This window comes from Pseudoliparis swirei, chromosome 11 (genome assembly GCF_029220125.1).
Source record: "Pseudoliparis swirei isolate HS2019 ecotype Mariana Trench chromosome 11, NWPU_hadal_v1, whole genome shotgun sequence".
Lineage (NCBI taxonomy): Eukaryota > Metazoa > Chordata > Actinopteri > Perciformes > Liparidae > Pseudoliparis > Pseudoliparis swirei.
The window spans coordinates 2,877,492-2,898,570 of record NC_079398.1 but is presented as its reverse complement, the minus strand read 5'-3'; the positions used below and the strand labels follow the sequence as shown (position 1 = coordinate 2,898,570).

The 21,079-nt window shown below is 46.9% G+C and overlaps 1 protein-coding gene across 1 annotated transcript in view; it reads left to right on the top strand.

Annotated features, from left to right (window-relative positions):
- Positions 1 to 21,079, top strand: part of kif26ab (kinesin family member 26Ab) — a 68,414-nt gene that overhangs the window by 11,163 nt on the left and 36,172 nt on the right. The window contains exon 3 of the mRNA XM_056427110.1: positions 15,506 to 15,976. Coding sequence (XP_056283085.1) covers positions 15,506 to 15,976 — 471 coding nt within the window. The remainder of the gene's footprint in view (positions 1 to 15,505; positions 15,977 to 21,079) is intronic.

Genomic DNA, 21,079 nt, shown 5'->3' with positions numbered 1-21,079 from the left:
ATTGATAAGAATTCTGCTTATAGTGAAACCTCAGTGTAGTTAAAACAAACTATTGTCTTTATCTGATTGCTTCATATTTGTATGCACATTATCAGTGTATAGAGCCAGAGCTATTTCTTCTTCTTTTACTTTATAATTTCGATTCAAACTGTCATGTTCATTTTGTATTAAAGTTCCTAATTATATGACAAAACACTCATTTTCATACGTCGTACTTCACACAGGTGTTTACATTACCATGTAGTTATTTCATAGATAAAATGTATTTACTGAATGACCGGTAAACATGATATATTATGATATATATTGTTATCAAGATATAAAATGACCTATATTGTGATATAACATTTTGCCCCATTTGCCAAGCATTACCACATATCACTTTACCAATAATTAGTAGTATAATTATTGTTCTGTCTCGTTAAATATCCCAAACCTCTGATTTCCAACAAAACATTGATCCCCTCTATAGACAGAAGGGGCAGAAGCAATGTTGCAGCACATAAATAATGTTTCTTTCATTATTGAATGACTTTTCTTAGCAATTTGTCTGCTGACATTTGAAAGGAAATAGCATCTTAATGCATTTTACAAAATGGCAGCAAAGTTGCTTTTAATCCCGTGAAAAACTGCGTTGCTGAGTTTCTCAAAGGTCAACCTTCAGTGTATGGATTATGATTATGGATTCATAATGGATTTTCACCAGTAAGAAGTACACTAGCAGCAGTCTGTCTGTGAGTGGCAGGAGAAGTCTTTATCTTCGATTCTTGCACATAACATTTGAGAATCTTCCAAAGCAGCGAAGGCCGACAACTTTATAATAAAAAAGTAGAGATTCATTTTTTATCTCTTTACCTTGATAAACTCAAGTTAGTATAACCTAAAGTAGTGATACCTGACAGCTTTCCTTTTCAAAGTCTGTCTCATCCAACGACCTGCTCGGCAGAAAAAGGCACTCAAAGTTAATAAAAGAGTTACGTTGTGCCTTGAACTTTGAGAAACTGTAAAGAAAAGCACATTTACTTTGGAGGTCACAGAAAGCAATGCACATGAGGCTAATTCAATTTATATTCAGAACAGCACATATATTCAGTGCTGTCTGGAGAAACGATGCGGTGTGGAGCTTGTCATTAGTCCCAGCGGATGCGTGTGGAGTAAACCTTCCCCTGCCTTCTCCCATGATCCGACTTCCATTAATACATCCGTCCTTTATGCTTCCCCTCTTGTTACTACCGCTCTATTTTATGATGTCACTCTCTCCACTGAAGAGCTCTGGTCTGTTTTATCTCCTTCGTGTGTGCCGGGCACTTAAACGTAAACCTCTCTGTTTACGAGTCCCAAACTGCCTCTCCATCCTCTGTGTTTGCTGCTCAGTATCAGTTCGGCATTGCCCATAAAAACACGGCTCCCCTCGCTGTTCTGGGGCCTCGCTGTTGGGCCTCGCTCTGCAGACCCCCATCAGAGAAGTGCTGCCCAGTTCCCATGCTGGGTGTGAGAACAAGTCTGCAAGAGAGTGTGTGGGCAATGTGTATATATGCACATGGTGATTCAGAGAAGTGTCTCTTTGGTCCTACTGAATGCAGTTTGAGAGCCTTGGATATTCACTTCACTTTAGACCTGCTTTCAGTTGGCGTTTTTTTAAATCTCAGAAAATATCATAACCTTCGCATTGAAAATGCGGAAGGTTATGTTTTGATCGCCGTGTATTTATTTATTTATTTGTATGCGTGTTACTCGCATAACTCAAAAAGTATTAAACCGAATCGCATGAAATTTGGTGGGATGATTGGTTATTATCCGGGGACCATTTGATTAGATTTTGGGATCAATCGGGTCAAAGGTCAAGATCAAGGTCATGAAAAGGTCAAAATCTTCTTTTTACCATAGCACGGTCAATTTTTATCCAATTGGCATGCAACTAATGCCAAAATGTTCATAATTCAATGCCCAATCTTGTGATATGCGAAGGTAAGTGCTCTACCGAGTGCCCGTTCTCGTTATTAATATATTTGAGGTGTTTATTTGCTTCTCCCAGAAGCAGTTAGATCAACATGATGGAAAAAATAGCTGTTGTTTACTGTTCTAAATATATAACATTGTATTTTGTGCTGGAATGCCTTTGAACGTGTCCGTGCAACACGGAAATGCTTCCCTCCCTCTGAGGAAAGGAGGGAAGCTCTCGGGGAGCAAACCTGTGTCTCTGGCCTCGGTGGATTCCTGCACAGCTTAAATGTTCAGAGGTGGCGTGGAGGCTACTGTTGTCTTCAGTGTGCTGACCCTTTGCTGTGTCCAGAGCCAAAACATACAAAAACAAGTCTTCTCTCAAGTCCAGACAGCAAGCGGGCCGTAACACTGACACGTGGTTTAATTCGCACAGACTTTGTCAGCTTTAGTTTGAGGTTCAAGCAATGTGTTGGTTTCCAGGGGATGCTAACCAATCATGGTTTCTCTCTTTCACTTTTCTTTTACCTGCTGCTCATGTGCCGCTCCTGCCCCCGAACACAGGTACACGAGCATGCACATGTATGCATCCGATTTCTATAAAAATGTTCTTCTGTCAGTGTGAGAATTTCTTCACCAAGATGTATTCACTGCTGTAAAACGGTCATTCCTACTTCCATCTAGCAGACACTGCCCTCCTCCTCCTCCTCCTCCTCCCTATTCTGTCCATTCACTAACCCCTTGGCCTCCCCTCATCCCATGCTGGGCATTTTTGTCTCCATCTCTTTGTGAGTGGGAGGCTGTTTTGGCTGCAGCGACCAGCGGAGGGGTGAAACCACGGCACACTTGAACTCCCATAGAAGCGGTCACTGGGGACAATATTTGACCTGGATTTGACCTGTCAGACTCAAACTGATGTGGCTGTTTAAAAAAAAAATCTCTTTTATGCACATTTACATACACATCTACAGTCAGTTTTCAGCAGCGGTTGGTTCCCGTGCTAGGAATGATTTAAGAAAGTGGTTCCTGCTCGAGTTGTTAAGTTATAGAGGGTGCTGTAAAAGCCCTACAGGAGCCATTCAAAGTCATGGTGGCGCTGTGGGGACGGAGGGCTGGGGCGGCAGCGGAACAATGCTTCATTAGCTCATAAACAAAGGCTGCTGGGGGATCAGAGAGGGCAATCTGAGTGGCCCGTTCCTTTGAGCTTCTCTCGCCACCAACAAAGCCCCATCTAATGGCCCCTCACTCCGCTTGTTGTGTCTCACTACGGTGTGCTTCCTGGCAACATAAAAGGCTCGCATTCCCCCAAAAGAGCCTCGGACAAGAGACGATACCCGTCCACACCTCCCTTGACCAGCCGCGACCTCCCCCCCCATCCTTCCTCTCGCTGCTGGATATTGACATTGCTCCTCCGTTCACCTCGGCGGTGCATGTTTGGTTCCCCGTGGCGACCGCCGAAGCTTTCATCTCCCCTCTTTCAGTCTTGTGTCCGTGACTTTGGTGGTCTGTTGGAAACTTTTATTGCGTCTCTTTGTGCGACGCCGTGCTGGCACGCTGCTGGGAGCCTGTGAGGAAGTGCACGGCTGGGCCAGAGATTTTTTAAAGCTTGGCACGAAGACAGGTGTGTAAGTCGCGTGTGTGTGTGTGTGTGTGTGTGTGTGTCAGGTGTGCATGCCTGTGCGTCACAGTGGCCTGGTGTCCATGTTTGTACAACACAGTGAGTGTGTTATTTTTTGTATGTTTGGCCCTCTAAAGAAAACAGACGGCCGCCGCCACACGAGGACGGCCTGGCAGCAGGTCGGAGGCGATTTCTGCTTGTTTGTGCGACTGTGTTATCATCTCCTGTTTCCTGTCAAAACAGGAAAAAGACACGGGCGAAAATGGAGGTTCGGAAAGTGCTGCCTCGATGTGCGTTGGCTGGAGATCCAGCTCTGCCTGACAGTGACCCCCCCGGCCAGGAAAAACAGACCCTTTCAGGGCGTGACCCACTGCGGGATACTTCACGGTGTTATTTTGATCACTTTCACAAAGCACAGCGAGGGATGCTTTCCCCAGCTGTTGACACAGGTCTGAGTCGTTTCTGTCTCCAAAACAGTGCCGGAGAAACAGAGGGAGACGTCGCATCTGGACGCGTCCCTTCGGCCGCCGGCCTCACGTGATTGTGATCTCTGTTTAGGAAGGGAAATCCTTTTTGGACATTTCGTTAATCATGAAAGCGAGTCGCTCCTTTTCTTTGGATGATCCCTGGACCTCCATCACAATACCTTTTTCCGTTAGGCTGGAGGTGTCATGTGACTTTTATCCATCCATCACGCATATTTGTTAACAGGATTGCACACACACACACACAGTGGGCCTGGTAAAAGCTCTCCTCCTTCTTCCCCCTCCTTCCTCTTCCTTCTCCTCCTTCTTCTTCTTCTTCCTACTCCTCCTCCCTCCTCCTTCTTCTTCCCTCCTGGAGGCCTCCTCCACACACATGTCACTTTAACGTGCACTTTTAACTTAAACACACGTCACATGTAACATACACTTTAACTTAAAACACACATGTCTCTTGAAACACACACCTAAACACTTTAACGTTATTTGTTTATCTTTGTCTTATTTGTTTGTCTTGATTTATCTTATCTTATACTTAAGTTAATACACACTTTGCACTGTTGCGTTGATTGTTGTTTGTCATGTCAAATGTTGCACCTTTCGCCAAAAAATTCCTCGTTTGTGTAAACATTCCTGGCAATAAACGGATTCTGATTCTGATTCTGATTCTGGGGCGTAACTGCGAGTACATTCCAGACAGTAGTCGGCTATCAGCGTGGTTCAGGCGGCTCACTGCTGAGGGCATGGCAGGTAAAAGCCCCGGCGTCTGCTGTGATAGGGCGAAACGAGAAGGCACGGACAGGCACGCTGCACACACAGCTGATTAGGGAGCCAGCTAATTATTGACTGTTGAAAAATGATAGCCATCTCCCTCTCTGCTCCACTGTGTAAAACTGAGAGTCACTCTTGTGTGGAATCCCAAGAGTTTGAGGGCAGAGTTAAGTTTAGCTCTTCATGGGTTCTCTAAAAAAGAAAGAATGCTATTGTTAGATCGACTGAGTGCACCAAGCAGGCTTTTTGTTTCCCCGGCAATTTTGTTTTAAGGCCTGAGGGGACCTCGACTTGTATTCCCAGTGGCCGAGTTTGACCTCATGGAGAATACATGTTTTAATTTTGTATATTTGATCAGTAACTGAACATAAGACTTGACGGGTAAACATCGGCAATAGCTCCTTCAGCACGTAGCGTCCACAGCGGCCGCAGCGGCCTGCTCCTTCCTCCGTGACCCAGATTAAGATACGGCGTGGGCATGTTGGCCGGGGTCGTTGTCATCAGCAGGCGGGTCGGAGTTCATCTGTCTTTCTTGACAGACCGTACGCTGGTGTTGCCGTGCTTTGGCAGAAGGCCACGCCGGCGCTGACCTCCATGAGTCGCGCAATTAGTTACCCTTTGACCCCACGGCCCCACAATCAAACTCAGGGCACGGACCGAGCATGCTTCTGCATCCCCAGACCCACTTTACATATGACTGTGTGTGTGTGTGCGTGTGTTTCTAGGTAAAAAAGGGCACAGATGTAGCCTTTGATTCACTCTGACATGATGAAATAGCTCATTCTTCTTTCAGTCTACTTCACACTTGAAATTAAAGAAAGCATTTATATTCATGCATAAGAATCTTCACCCCCCAACCGAATGATATATCTGGCGACTTTCCATCCTCCACTCGTAAACATATAAAAGTTCCATTAGTCGGCTGCAAAGCGCACAGCTCTGCTCCTTGAGTGACTGTTGTTATTTAACTGATCTTAGCGGGGTGTTCCTCATGCTCTTAAGTGCAGTTAGAGCGCATCGCTCAGGGCTCACGTAGCCAGACAGACTCAGATGAATGCCATCAGACACGTGAGCCAAAAATACAAATCTCATCGCAGACTCAAGCTCTTCATTTTCACTTTGGTTGGCATGATCCGTGGTCCTTGCGGCGTGGCTTTGAACACACAACTCAGCTGTGAACCTGCAGCTTCCCTCTACGTCTCTCAAGTCTGCACGTCTCTCCATCACGACGAATCCCTCAAGCCTCTCCCAGCTCTTCCGCGTTTGACATTTCATACGAGCCGGCAGAGAGAAAGCGCCTGAAGAATGCGAAGGGGACAATTCAAGACGGAGCTGCCAACCACCAGCGTCAGCGTCATGTGATCGGAGGCGGTTTTGTAACTTGTTTATTCGCATTTGGCTGGGCTGAGAAAAAGCTCGATTGCAGTGAGCTTGCGTCAGTGACTGTCGGGCCTCTCGGTCGCGTAGAGGCTCGTTCACACAGGTGGATGAGAGGCGAAGCTTTCACAAATGGCTCTACTTTCTCCAGTTTGCTGGGATGGGTTTCATACGTCTGCTGGTCCTTAAGTTTGTCTCGTCAGTTTTTCTGTCTGTCTGTTGTTTAACATTTTTTTAAATTGACTGAAACAGATTTTCATAGGATGATTCCTTTGTCGATCCGACTTTTCCTCTCGCACCACCGGCAGGTCAACATTTCATGAATGAATGAGTGAATGAGTTTATTTATTTCGATCAGCAAAATATACAACCACCAGTAACTTAAAAAAAAGAAGAAAGATAAATGTGGCTGACCGAAAGGGTTAAGGCTGAAGCTATCTAGCTTACAAGTGCCCTAACCTATGCTTAAAAAACTTGTTCCAAAGAACCATATATGTATACAACTTTGTTCATCTGTTTATTTTGGTTTATGACCAAATGCAACACTAATACCATCCCCATCAGCTGCGTCGTGCTGAACTAAGACGGTTAACGTGGGAATCGGTTAACCTGCTTTACGTGCTAACGTTGTCGTTGTGAGCACGTTAGCATGCAGCACGAACACTGACACTGTGCCCGGCCTCCGAGTTAGTTCGGTCGTGTTTCTGTGTGTTCAGGAAAATGTTCCATTTAACTTTTGTAAAAAAACATTATGAGATAAAGCACAATAGAATCATTTCATCAATTATAATTTCTTCATTAAAAATTAAAAATACGTGTGAATGAATACTTTTCAGCCCAAACAATCCTCACCAACTCATTTGAATATAAAGTGAAATAGTTGCTTTTTGTTGCAGGCAATAAGGCCATTTGCAGGAGGCTATTGTTTCCCTCAGACAAAGTGGCCGAATGTGCACGTGAAAACATTTTGATAAGCCGAGCGTTTTCTAGGATGGTGAATGGAAATCCTTCGGACTCGGTAAGTGGATTAGTGTGCGCTATTCCCCACCGAGATGTTCAGCCTATTTCCTTATCTCGCTGATGTTCAATTGAATATGTCTAGACATCTCAATTAGCAAGAAAAACCCCACAAAACACAAAACATGGTTAGTGCTTATCTAGCAGTATTCTCACCAGCCTCCACAACTAGTTCTCACAGACAGACTAGCCCAGTGCCTCCAGCCCTTCCTGGCTGAATGCACTGGGCTGATGTTTACATTTATATTATTAGTGATAATTGTGTTCTCTGAGATGTCATTGGCAAAGTAATGACATCTTTCATGATAAATTAGTCTTCCCCCCTCTCTCTGCCTCACCTAGGCTGTTGCGCCAGACCGATGCTGCCGCTCGCAACTCCGCGGCTCCATTGTTCTCCCGACACGCAGCGGCTTTGTGAGACACAAAGCATGTCACTCTCTGAGATAAAGCTCTGCAGGCCGGGAGTGGGTGGGATCGGGCCGCTCAGCACAGCTCACCTTGGCTCGGGGTGATTTGTGCTTTGCTGTACGAACACGTTCAGGGAGCCAACGCGGGGAGGGAGCCTCTCGCTCGTTCTACAATCCCCACGGCTTCGTGCTGCTAATCAGTCGCCCTGTTGCTCTCACGTCCGAGGAGTGGAAATTGAAATATCCTCCAAGTAAAAAAATAAATTAAAAAAAGTGTCACGCTCGACAATAACCACTTGCAGTGCCTCATTATGTGGCCTCCACCAACCAAATATATAGTCACGCCGTGTGTAGAGAGGGAGTGGGAGGGAGACGGGAACTCCAGCAGCAACAGAAAACTGGAATATTTATCCAGCTGGCTGCCTGCCAGCGTAATTACTGCACCGTCCATCGCAAGAGTGGAGAGAATAATTGTCGTAGGATACTCAACACTTCACCTTGTCATCACTTTCACACCGTTCTATTTTCACGACTTGGAGTATGCATGCTTTTACGCCATGTAAAATAATTCCAGACCGCTCCGTTTATGTTTATGTGCTGCTTGGCATGAAAAAAGTATTTAAATATCGATCAAAAAAAACTTAATTATCATTATGTTGTTGATGGGTAGACTGAAATATATTTGAGTATGTTGATGAAGATAGCGTATGCAATTACTTCTGTTTGAGCATGAGTAACTCCCTTTGCATTTTTGTTTGATAATCAACCATTTGAGCACACTGCCACGCCACACACACACACACACACACACACACACACACACACACACACACTCTCTCTCTCTCTGTGTGGCTGAGGGAGTCCTGCGACGGTGATTAGTTGCCGTGAGCTTTCGCAGCAGTTTGTTTTCTCTGTGAGTAAACTGGGAGCTGGGGCCTGGGGGTGCTCCGTTGCCCAGTCCAAACGAAAAGCTCTCCCCGAGAACTAACTGCGGTGCGACAGCTCGGACGGAGCGGGAGCAGGTGGCTGCCGTCACTGCCTGTCGACTGAGCGGGGGGGTTTGAAATACAAGCGAAGAAGTGAAGTAGTAGTTTGGGCTGTTGGGGGGAACTATTGTATCAGGATCCTTTATTCAGCCGGGAGTGTTTTTAAGAGTGGGCTCTTGGATAAAAATAGATCTCTTAACGACCTCCAGTGGATGGACATTGAACACTGTTTCAGTTTCACACTGCGCACTAATGAGGACTTTGCAAATGGGACGGTGGGGGAATTACGTTTGGGACTGAAATGCTCAAATGCCCGTGGTTATATGTTATTACTCCTGCATCCTTTTGCGAAATAGCAGATTAAAAAGGAGAGGACCGAACACTCACCTCTGCTCTTCGTTAGCCATGAGAATGTGCCAGGATTTCTCACCCTCTTACCTTGTCTTCAACCTCCATCCCCTCACCCCCACCTTTTATCCCCCTCTCCTGTCCTTGCTCCTCACCGGCAGGTTACAGCGGCACCTGGCTACTGCAGCTCTCCAGCTTGCCTGTTGAATTTTTCATGATGTGTACTCATTTTTGGTTTGTTTTCCACAGCCGAAGCCTGAAAGAGCAACTGCCTCGAGAGCGTCTCCGAGCCAAAAATCAGCCTTTCTAATTAGAGGCGCACAATTGTTGGTGCGAGTGTACATAAACACAAGCCGCTGCGTCCCCGGTGAGGGCAGCACAGCAAACAGCCCCGCTACCGAGGTGGAAAATATGACAGGTGAAAAAAAAGTTCATCTGGGAATGCAGCCGAGCTTTACTTTCACGAATGAGAAAACTTTGGGTGGGTCATTCGTGTTGTTCTCGCGGTCAAAGCCCCAGTTGGGCCGAAGTAAAGGAGACGTCCTCGTGGCAGTTGCTAAAGTCCCTCACTCTCTGGCTGGACCTCCCAACAGCTTGACCTCGGGCCATAGCCGATGAAAGCTTGACGGATCTGGGGCCGAGACAGGGAAGGCTTCCTTGGGTCCACAGAGGAGAGAGAGAGAGAGAGATGCTGGAGAGAGAGAGAGGGGGGTCTATCCAAACAATCTGAAAGGGGCTTGTTTTCTTTATGTGCGTGAGTGAACAGGAAAAGGTAATTAACTGGCCAAGTGGCGAAAGACTGGAGTGATGGATGGGTGTGGTGTAAAGAGACAGCCACACAAGGACACACACACACACACACACACACACACACACATACATGCATGCGTTTCATCCATTTTCTCCTCATGGTTTAGTGGACCTTTTTATATAATCACACTTCTATATAAACATGTACAGTATGTGTCATCCAGTAAGACAAGCTTAAGTCACAGCCTGATGAATGGGTCGACCATATGGAGCGGCGACACGTCATCATGGGAGGTCGTCAATGGTCGCCAAAGACTCATTGAGTGATTACATCTGACTCTATCTATGTTTAACCGGAGGGTCAGCAGAATCTACGACCTTTTAAAAAAAAAATTGTTGATGGACAGGGCCATCTGTTTTTATAGATGACAGCAGAAGCTGGAGGCCGCACTGTCGAAGGAGTCGCATCGCAGCGCCAGTAAGCCCCGAACAAGGCATAAAAAAAGGTCACAACTGCACTTAACATGCTGTGTGCTCTTTCTAATGGAATACATGCTCATCATCTGAGGATTTGTCAGTGAGATATTCACTATAGGTGGGGCTACCATGTGTTGAAAGTGTCACCAAGAGGTAAAGCCGATTTGCATTTTCTGTCAGCCCTTCACTGTTGAAGGGAGGCTGAACACGCAGGCCAGACAGACTTCTGTGTGTGTGTGAGAGCTTCTCACGAACAGATGCTCGCTGCAGGGACACTCGGCCGGTCATCTCAGAGAACACTGATGCAAACATCTGATTCTCTAAACAAGGTAATCTTCTGTTTGTTCTGGAAAAGGGGAAGTTTGTTCATTGTAATGTGTTGTTGACTTTGTGAGTAAGCAGTTTGTCCTCGAGATGGTTTTCAGAATTCGGTAATGCGATCTTATCTCTCGGAGAAAAAATGTCATTTTGTAAAGTCAGAGGTGAGAAGGTGCACTCCTGTGAGTGGGCCTCACCTAGTGCGAGTTTCTTGATGCTTCAGCTTTGTTGAACCGGGAGCAGAAGGGAGACGCCTCTACAGAGGATTCTTTTGTGAGCATTTCTCTCACAGAGAGTCTCTGACTATTCCGTGAGAGTTAGACAAAAGCCACATTTCACATTAGAAATGCAGGAGAAATCAGCAGAGATATTTCACAATGATTTGATGGAATCTCATTGTGCGCCAAGAAAAAGCCAGAAGACAGAAAAATGAATCCGATTTTTCACACAGCTACAGCGGATGAATGAATTCAGCAGTGCATGGCGCTGGATGCTTTTCTTCTGAGGCGCTAATACGACGTCGGTGACGGCGGCGTTCCTGCAGATGCCGCGCTTTGCTCGGAGAAAGTCTCATTTCAGGTTTGTTAAATCCTGTAAGCAAACGGGGGCAAACATCTGTTTCGTGTGATTTGGTGAGTCGTCCCATTGTGTTCTTCCAAAGGCATTCCCACAGTTAAATAGCATGCTCGTGTGACATCCTGAGTCATTGTCTTCTCTGCCTCCGAGCAGGCAGTGGTTAAATTTAATGGTCTGCATCCCAGATCGGCTGCTGCACTAAAAGCTCGACCTGATACCTAATCAGCGTTACCGGCCTTCCAGCTCTCTTCTCCTTCGGCGGGAACCGAGTCGAGTCGGCTGTCTTGAAGGTGGAGGTGGTGGGAACGGTGGAGACGGAAGCAGGGGGGCCGAGAGGGGATTACACCCCTGGATGTGTTACTCTCATCCTGGGAATGTAATCTGCCTTAATGCCCTGTGCTCACCCGGGGCGAGGCCAGCAGCTGTGCTCATTTTTCTCCTGGCTGTCAGGGGGAGCCGGGCTACCTGTGGGAAAGCAGGCCCGCCGGAAGGTCTCGTCCTCACCCCGGGATCTGGACTGCCGGGACTCCTGCGGTTTATTGGGGGGGGGGGGGGCAATCCCCTTTGAGACGGTGTGTGGTTCGGGTCAACACCGTCTCAGGCCGAGCAAACGGAGATCGTCTGGGTCGCATCCTCCCAGGGAAGCAGAGGAAGGGAAAGCCCAGAGTTGAAAGGTCATTAAATTTGACAGCTGCTGTGCGGTCCCTCGACTTTACAAGACATGCAGTCATCGGAAGTACTGAAGAAGTGTCACGTGTCAACAGGACTCGTGCTGGTGAGAGTTCAGTGAGGACCGGCGTAAAGCAGTGCGGTGTTGCACTGACTCTTTCGGAGGAAAGTGTCCACGCCGGTAGAATAATGAAAGAGAAACATGGAAGGGGAAGGAGGACCGTGCGTTTTAATGTTAAAGTCAACTTACTGAACAAAATGAACACAGGCGATGGAGAATTAGTGACGGTCTCATTGCTACGGCGCCGGTTCTGGACTGATTCTGTGCAAATCGGACCATGACTGATGTTGGAAATAAGAAAGTTAATCACATTCAGACAGAATGCTACAGATTACGGGAAATAGTCAAACAGTTGAGACGGGAGCTGCAAGCCGCAGGCCGCATTCATATTTATATTGTATTGTTCTCTATTTATTCTCATCAATTTAGGATTCAGGAATTTAGGATCGCAGTGGGCTCAACATGAAGAGAAAATATGGTTTCCAGGCTATTTTGCTTTCAATGACGCGTGCCTAAAAGTATCTCGGCCAGCAAGGAGCCTCATGCATTTCAAATCACCGTGACCTTCCCGTGACTTACGGCAGCTCGCTCTATCTGGCCTGGCGCTCCACATCAGAGGCACATCAGACGCTGAATGCAGAAACAGTCGGGAGGCGTTTCCCCTTTGTCTGGTGAGAGAAAAGGTGTTCTGACGAGACGAGGTAAATGAGGTGTGATTTGAGGAAGAACCCGACGTGCGACTTTGCCCTGGAGGAGGCACGGGAGAGAAACCATGCACATCTTTCTGCCCGTCTCCTCATCCAGACAGTAAGTGGTTACGGCTGAGCTTGTTTCCACCCGCCTCTGGGCATGGGATGTGTGTGATGACACTCTCCATCAACCCAGAGAGAGTCAGTTCGTCGGGTGGCTGTCTCTCCGGCTGCTGGCGCCGCCCTGCTTTTCATCACAGTTAGCGCGAGGGACGGAGACGCACCTCGGGTCTCTAAGGGCGGCGAAGGGCGGCGAAGGGCTCGCTCCAAAGGCGGGGCTTCCTCTCGGCACACCACCTTTCCATAATAAGGCCGTCGCATCTGACTGCATTCGTCCCCAGAGTTTAATAAAGATCAGCGGTGACAGGCAGTAAACCAACACAACCACCCGGCAGCCTCCAGGCGAGGGCCACAACCCCGGCCTGCCTCCTCCCACCTCTCTCTCTCTCCCTGTCCTCTTGTACTCGCCCGTGCAGTTTGAGTCTCTCTCTGGATAAACCTCGCGTTGAAAACGGAAAAAACATCTCCCACTCCGAGCCCTGAAGTAGTTCCACTCCACGCCTCTCGGGAATGCTTCGGACATTTGGTTTGTGTCGATGCCGTTCCACGCTTCTCTTTACGCCCACTTGCACCTGTCAGTAATATATCATATGGATGATAAAAGAAACAATATGACTTCTGGGGCTGGGCGCACTGATGCATCGTATGTTTTATGTTTATTCTCATGCACAAGCTCTCAAGCCGTTTGCTTGGACGTGGTCGCCCAAACACAAGAGTAAACTGTTTGAGCTTTTCAGCAAGCTTTACTGTGTTGGGTCTGTATTTAGTTTTTATCTAAAGCTACATTATCTGAGCCATGTATGAGAAATCCACCAATCTTGATGTCCTGATATGCTCCTCTCCACCTCTCGTGTACCACACGGAGAGGGACTCTGTGGCCTTCGGTTTCATCACATCCACTTCATTCTCCTCCAAATCCCCAGCTTCATCATCCTCATCATCAGCGCCATCATCCTCATATGCCCGGTGGCCCTGACCCTTTATTCACTTCACGGGGCGTAAAGACAGCTTTACAGGAGAAGCCCCACTCTCTAACCTCCAGAATCCCAACTGAATAGCAGATGGGCTCAGCTTTGTGTCTTTTTATTAGCTCTCCTAAATCAACACCTAACAATGCACAGAGAGAGAGAGAGGGAAATTGATTTCTTCCATCTCCCGGTGCCCCGAGGTGGGTAAGGGGTGGTCCGAGGGTAAAGGGTGAGGGGTGGACTGGTTATGGCTTTACTTCAATTTCCTGTCTAGAGAGCAGGTACATGACGCCAGACGCGACTGAAAATAGCAGCCGGCAGTGTTTTCTCTCGCTCCGATTTGACAAAGACTCTTTCATCTTATTTCAGAGGAGCTGTCCCGTCTTGTGCGTACATATCCCGCCAGAGCGTTAAAGCACAGATTGTTCACGTGCCAGTATCTAGCAGCGTTTTATGTCTTTTAAAAAGAAATCCCTATCATAGCTTCATACTTCTATTATAAGCTTCTTCCATTTTAAATCCATTCCTCACCATAGCATCAACATTCACCACACTGCACTTGATCTACTATCAGCCGCCTGTTAACCCATCTTTCGATGCGAGATTTATGGGATTTTCTACATTTTCTTAGATGTGCTCGCGACCTGTCCGTGCCTGCCTGTGTGTACGAGAGGCGTCGATACAGTAAATCATTTGCCAGAAGCTCTCCTTCTACATCAGGCCGGGACTTACAATGAAGTGAAGTGATGATATGGAGATTATGCTGATCCGCCATTGAGTATAATTCAGGGGGTATAGGCCTACCGCTTTTTGTCCAATTTTGAGAATAAGGACGAATGTACGGATGATATATGCGCTCCGTACGGCTGTAGAGAGGTTTGCGTTGCGTGATCATACTATTAATTATGAGGGTGTTTGAAGAGAAAGGTCATCGAAAAGTCTTTGTATTGAGCTGCTTTCATGGGGAGGAGATTTAGAGTCCCTCAGCCGGCCTCTTTGGTCTCCGGGTCTATTGGGTTAGCTGTATTAAGTGGCACTACATTAGGGTTTCTCCACTGCCTCACTCCTCCTGATCACCTCCGAGGTTCCACGGAGCAAAGGCCTCATAAACATTTATGTACGGGCTGTGGGCTCCTGCCTTAGGCCACGACTCCACAGGGCAGGAGCCTAGTGCCCCTTTATGCCTCTTAAGAGACTGTGTTGACTGTCTGTGTTTGTGTGTGTGTGTGTGTTTGTGTTTGTTTCCCTAAAACACAGAGAAAGTTATGTTCCACCCTCACTTAGGATCTGAATAGTTCATTGATAGCTCAGCGTGCCTCCAGCTTCCTGGAGGAGGTAGTTATTATCTCATTTGGTGGCTTGTCATATGTTTTCACGCTGGGGCACTTATTGTATGTAGATCGGATGGTTCGGGGCCCCTCAGCAGAGACTGAAACCCGAGGGAGCCTTCTAGGGGCGAAGTGAAAGGACACAACTCCACTGGACGTCGTTAATCAGCTGAACTCGGCCCTCTTGTTTCGTAGGCTTCCCACATTTCGCTGTGTTATGTTGTTGTTCGGAAAATGCCTCTTCAAGTAATCCCTCCGAGACTTATTTCAGAAGTTGTCGTCTCACGTTCGGCTCGTTTGGACTCGGCTCCCCAGCGGACGCTGTAAAATGAGCGCATGCCCGGTGAACCTGATCCGCAGTCTTAAATTGCATCTCAGTCTAAACAAACACGCGTCCCCGAAAGAGGAAGTGTTTAAAGCAGGGGGGGGGGTGAGGGTCCCGGAGGGCGGTCAGGGACCACACGGCGAGCAGACCACTGACGCGCCTGGAAAATGTGAACAACAAACAGGAAATCCCTTCACAAGAACGGAGAGCGAGATGTGCTCGCGATCAAGTGAGACGCTGTGCTAAAGCGCCTCTGTTGTTTGTGTTTACTTTGCAGGACCCTGGATATGCAACCTTCCTGTTTGAGCAGCTCCAGAGACCCGGGAGCCGTGAAGCTGCTGCCCGCTGTTGCCAGGTGTGCTCCACACCTCTCCACCGACTGAGGCAGGAGGCCTTGCAGACGCTCCACGCCACCATCCCCATCCTCACCCTCAGCTCGGACATGGCAGCCGCGCCCGCGACGTCCTTCGTGCCGCAGCCCGCTCGATTCACCGCGTCCTCCTCCGGGGGAAAACATCTGTCCAAAGGCCAACCGGCAGCTCACTCAGTGCTGCCTCTGGGGGAGCGGCACCGGGCGCCGGGCTGGTCGCAGAGCCCCTCTGTCTCCTCGGGGCCTCAGACAAGTGTCCAGGTGACGGTGGCAGGAGGGCAGATCAGTGGATCCCTGAGCTCCGTCACCGGTCAGGCCCAGCAGTACCTCGAGGGCATGTGGAGCGTCTCCAAGGTCAACAACTTCATCCCTCAGCCGGTATGTCTCTGCCGTGGTTTTTTAAAACTTTATATTACATTACGTGCATTCTCATCCATTTAGACTTGTCTTTGAAATAGTGCAGTAGAGTGAGAATTAAAGGGTGATTTTTTAAAGCTGGTAATAATTGGTAATGTAAAGAAATCACAGGACCATCGTGTTTTTTTTAATTAAATTTTTTTTATAACTTTTTATTTTGCATTTTCCACAAACAGATTATTTCTTGACATCTAGAATTTTTTTAAAAATAATAATAATATATCTATAACAAAATAAAATCAGCACACATCCAAATCCATCCATATCCACATAAACACCCGCCAAAGATTCCCACCCATCCACTCCCACATGTTTATACCCTCCAAGAGTAGGACCCAATGAGGAGGGAGGGAAGGGCCAAACAATCAAACTACATACCACCAAATGATAAGCATGGAGTACAAAGTAAAATAACTAAAGAAAGGTAAAAGGCATTAATGTGAAAAGTAAAAAATAAATAAAAAATAAAAAAGCATTGTGTTTTTGATGCAGTATAATTCAATCATGAGGAAAGGTGATGATGAATAGTCAAAATATTCAACCTAAATCAATGAAAATGTATCACGAAGTACTAAAATATGCTGCGCTCGTCAGATTAGGTCTCTTCAGTTCAAATGTAACGTTTGGGACCTTTGGAGGAGTCCAAGCCCTGCAGAGAATGTGAGTCAGAACTCTGCAGGAGTGCTGACCTCTCATTCCTCAGTCATCAAGGAGTCTGAGGGATCTGAGGTCAGAGGTCATAGCAACACTAATCTGCTGACCTTCTCCTCAAGGGCATTTCAAATGACCACCCCGCAGCGTCACCGTAACTCCTCTGTCATGTTGGATAAGCATTAGTCTTTGTTTGATGTCCAAGAGACTGGGAAAGGTCCTGAGTTCTGCCCTTGGTGTCATGGAGCTGATCATGCTGTCGCTGGTTTACGACTAGACATAATGTCTTTTCATATTTATATGTTTTACAGGGGAGTTTTGTTCACATCAATGAGCATATGGCTGGCTGCTGATCTGAGTCTCTCGACAGGAGAAAGACCTGATTCACCAACCGTTGAAACATTCTCGACCAGGCAGACGAGTAGACGCGGCATGTGCTCATATCTTCTAGTCCTTACACTTTAATATCACAGATACAGAATATGAACTGTAATGTTGCCATTTTTTTGGCTAACTGTTGATAACTGCAGTGTGTTATGGCAGTGTTACTCCATTCTGCTTTACAATTGAAGACAGATTTTCACTCCCCCCCTTTAATGTCAACAAGTGCCTTCAGAGATGGTTTATGGGAGGCCATCAAAAGCTTTTAACGGCATGTAGGTCAAATCAAACGGCCTGGCACAGGAGGGAGAGGCGGACTTGCGTTCTCCATGTGTCTAAAAGCAATTAGTGGCCCCCGGAGCCGGGGTGAGTCGCTCAATGCCACACAGCCGAGGCCGAGTCTCGTCTTGGACTGAGAGAAATGTCCCCTCCGGACATGGAGTTACAGACACAGCAGAAATGTGTGTTTCTTTCTCCCCTGGCTTGTTTCTTTCATTAAAACCAGATCCTTCAGAGAGACTCAAATCCACACACACACTCGCACGGATTGGGAGTTTTGGTTTTTCTGGGGTAAAAGCACGCAGTGATCTTCAGACGAAGACGCATAGATGTGTGTGTGTGTGTGTGTGTGACAGAAATCCTGCCTGCCAGGGAGCCCGGGGCGCTCCCACACAGCCCAGTATAGGGCACCTTGGATCTCCCATTTGGGAAAAGGCTCTGGTTAACATCTGGAATGAGGTTTGCGGTCGTTGTATTTGAAACTTTCTTGCTCCCTCTTTGTAATCGACTCACACTGGTTCATACGCGAGGAGCTGACTTGAATTGGGCAAAGAGCATCTAAACGCCTCGATGCCGACTGAGATAATTTCATCTAGCTGTAGATGTTTTCTATGACGGAGGTATGTGCTCCTGTGTAAACTGGGTTGTGTTGACTTGAGTCTTAGTTTTGGTTTTATTCATGCTGTGATTTTGTTTTTCGTTTTTTTTAAATTGTCTGTCACTGTTTTATGTTGTATTGTCTGGAACTTTGTGTGACGTGCTACTGCTGCTGTCTTGGCCAGGACACTCTTGTAAAGGAGATTTTTAATCTCAATGAGGCATTTCCTGGTTAAATAAATTTAAAATAAATAAAAAAAATACGCTCCTACTTCACAACTGCTGAAGTAACTCCTGGCTGGCTGTTTGAATAAGCCGCTAAACACATTTTAAGGAGTCTTATACTATTTAAAAGAACACATTGACTGACACGTATTTGTGATTCTCTCTTTGCCCCATAAAATCCACAACCACATGTGCGCTAATCTACGAAGACCAAGTGCTGTTGACCCGCGAGGGTCTCCGTTATCGGGCCGCCGGTCGCCGGCTGCTACCGCCGCCGATCTGATGCCCGGCAGATGATCTTGGCTTCTGTTTCTTTGCTGCAGCTGTGCTCGTATGGCCACGCGCCACAGAAAGCAGCGATGACAAGAACATCAATTAGCACAAGAGGGAAAGGGAAGGAGGATTCTTGCCAAATTAGGGAACTTTTGACATTTTGAAAAAAATGACAATTATGGTTGCGTGCTTTACAGACGGTGGACGTTTTCTGTCCGGAAAAGAAGTGAAATCCTTCGTCCCGTTCTCACGCGATAGGTCTCCGGTGTTTTTAGAAGTCGGGTTTTCACCTCAGTCGGACTGCGTTGGTTGCAGAGGACGGCCGAGCACGACCGTCACATTAACACAGGGCCCGTTTCACTTCGGCGGCGGTAATCGTTTGTTGACTGCTGGGATCAAAGGTCACAGGGGAGTCCTGGTGCTCTCAGCGGCTGAGGAGAAGATGCTCTGCTGATCGGGCGCTGGCCTGTGCTGCTCACTACAGAATTCACAGGAAGCACTCTCCCTAACTCTTTTTCTCTCTTTCGACTCTCTCCATTATGTTCAAATCTCTCTCGCTTTGTCTCCTAGCCCCTCCCTTTTCTGCCTTTCCTGCCTTTTCTGCCTTTTCTTTCCAGTGGTAAAGCAAGAAAAAGGGATCAGGGAGAGCTGGGTGTTAAAGGGTGGAAGGCCAGCTCATTACTGGGTCTCGGCACAAGCGGGCGAGCACACATGGCTCCACTGACACGGCCTAATTACCTGACCGGGGGATAGACTGTGCTTTTCAGTCAGAATCGGGGGGCCAGTCCAGGTCCAAGGCTACAGAGAGCAGCTCGGCTGAATGGCTTAAGTCCCCAGTCTTAACACCAAGGGGAAGACTCTTTGACGGGCACTGCGATGAGCTCATGTGTGTGTGCACCTACACTACCGTTCAAAAGTTTGGGATCACCCAGACAATTTCGTGTCTTCCATGAAAAATCACACTTTTATTTATCAAATGAGTATAAAATATAGTCAAGACATTGACAAGGTTAGAAATAATGATTAATATTTGAAGTATTAATTTTGTTCTACAAACTTCAAGCTCAAAGGAAGGCCAGTTGTATAGCTTATATCACCAGCATAACTGTTTTCAGCTGTGCTAACATAATTGCACGGGTTTTCTAATCAGACATTAGTCTTCTAAGGCGATTAGCAAACACAATGTACCATTAGAACACTGGAGTGATAGTTGCTGTAAATGGGCCTCCATACACCTCTGGAGATATTTAGAAACCAGACACTTCCACCTAGAATAGTCATTTACCACATTAACAATGTAGAGAGTGTATTTCTGATTAATTTAATGTTATCTTTATTGAAAAAATGTGCTTTTCTTTGAAAAATAAAGTCATTTCTAAGTGATCCCAAACTTTTGAACGGTAGTGTATATGTGTGTGGCTGATTTGGTAGTTATCAGTTTTGAGCCCACACCGCAGCTACGAACAGCTGTCCTTGTGTGCTTCTGAAATTGTGCTGCCAATTGATTTTAAAGCCGACACTACGCCGACTCAATCAGTGACAGATTTGATGAGCGACACACAACGGCTTCCTGTGCGGCTGCGGGTGAAGTGCTCGGGTCTTTCGTGCCAACGTGTAATGGGAGTTCCCAGCCTGCCACCGACACCGGCACGCGATGAGGCTTTCCGCTTTGGCGTCCGCTGAGGATCTGTCGTTGGCTCGCTTCAAGTTTGCATGCAGCCAGTGTTTCGCTTGGTGGACTTCTCAAGTCATAACTTCACATACCGCAGCTTGATATCAGACTTAACCTCCATGATAAAGTCTCAAGAGAGCAAAGCCAGACCTCAAAAAACAAGGATTCTTCACTCTGATAGCAAGCTCAAAGTGAAGAAATGCATGTGTGAGCACTGCAGGTCCATCGTTTGTCAAGTGGTCCGTGAAGCTGAGGAAAGAAAATGTCCTTCTTTATGACAGCAACACATTGTTCTGCACGTCAAACTAACAGTGGAGGAGCAATGGCCACGCCTCTCATGTGAACATCAGAATGTGAGTGTGTCCTCACATCCTGATGTATAGCATCCACATGTCAGGCATATACATAGTGCTGCTGTTAGCCTGCAGACACGTGGCTGATAAGAGAAGGCCAGACACTTCATGAGAAAGATTGTAAAGAATTCATTTCATTTTAGTGATGTGAAGAGGGTCTGAACAGCGTTTATGATACACATCCTGTCACGGTACGGAGGCGGCAGCGCTGCGTCGTGCTCAATTCAAGGTTGTTGCTGATTACACAATGTCCATGTGTCAGCGTTATGAATGTTTTTCGGGAAAACTTTGCACTTTATTTATTTAATTTCTGATTCTGAAAAACCACAGAACCGGTTCTTGTCAGCTACTATTGATCATTGTCTCGCAGGATAAACTATAGCGGCTCCGGTGAGGATTAACCTTTTGTTAGTCTGGTGACTCCCGCTGACGCGTCGTCTCTGAGGTGACTTTGGTTTGTATAATTAGCTCCCCGCACTCCTTCAGTTGGACTATAAGCAATCAGTGAACCACTGCAGGCTCCTGGGCTCCATCCGAGTCTTTATCCATCTCCAATAATACACCAGTAACAGAGGCCGAGGCTGAGTGTAGGTTGTAATAGTTTATTTTGATTCTGTAGTCTTGAGAAAGATA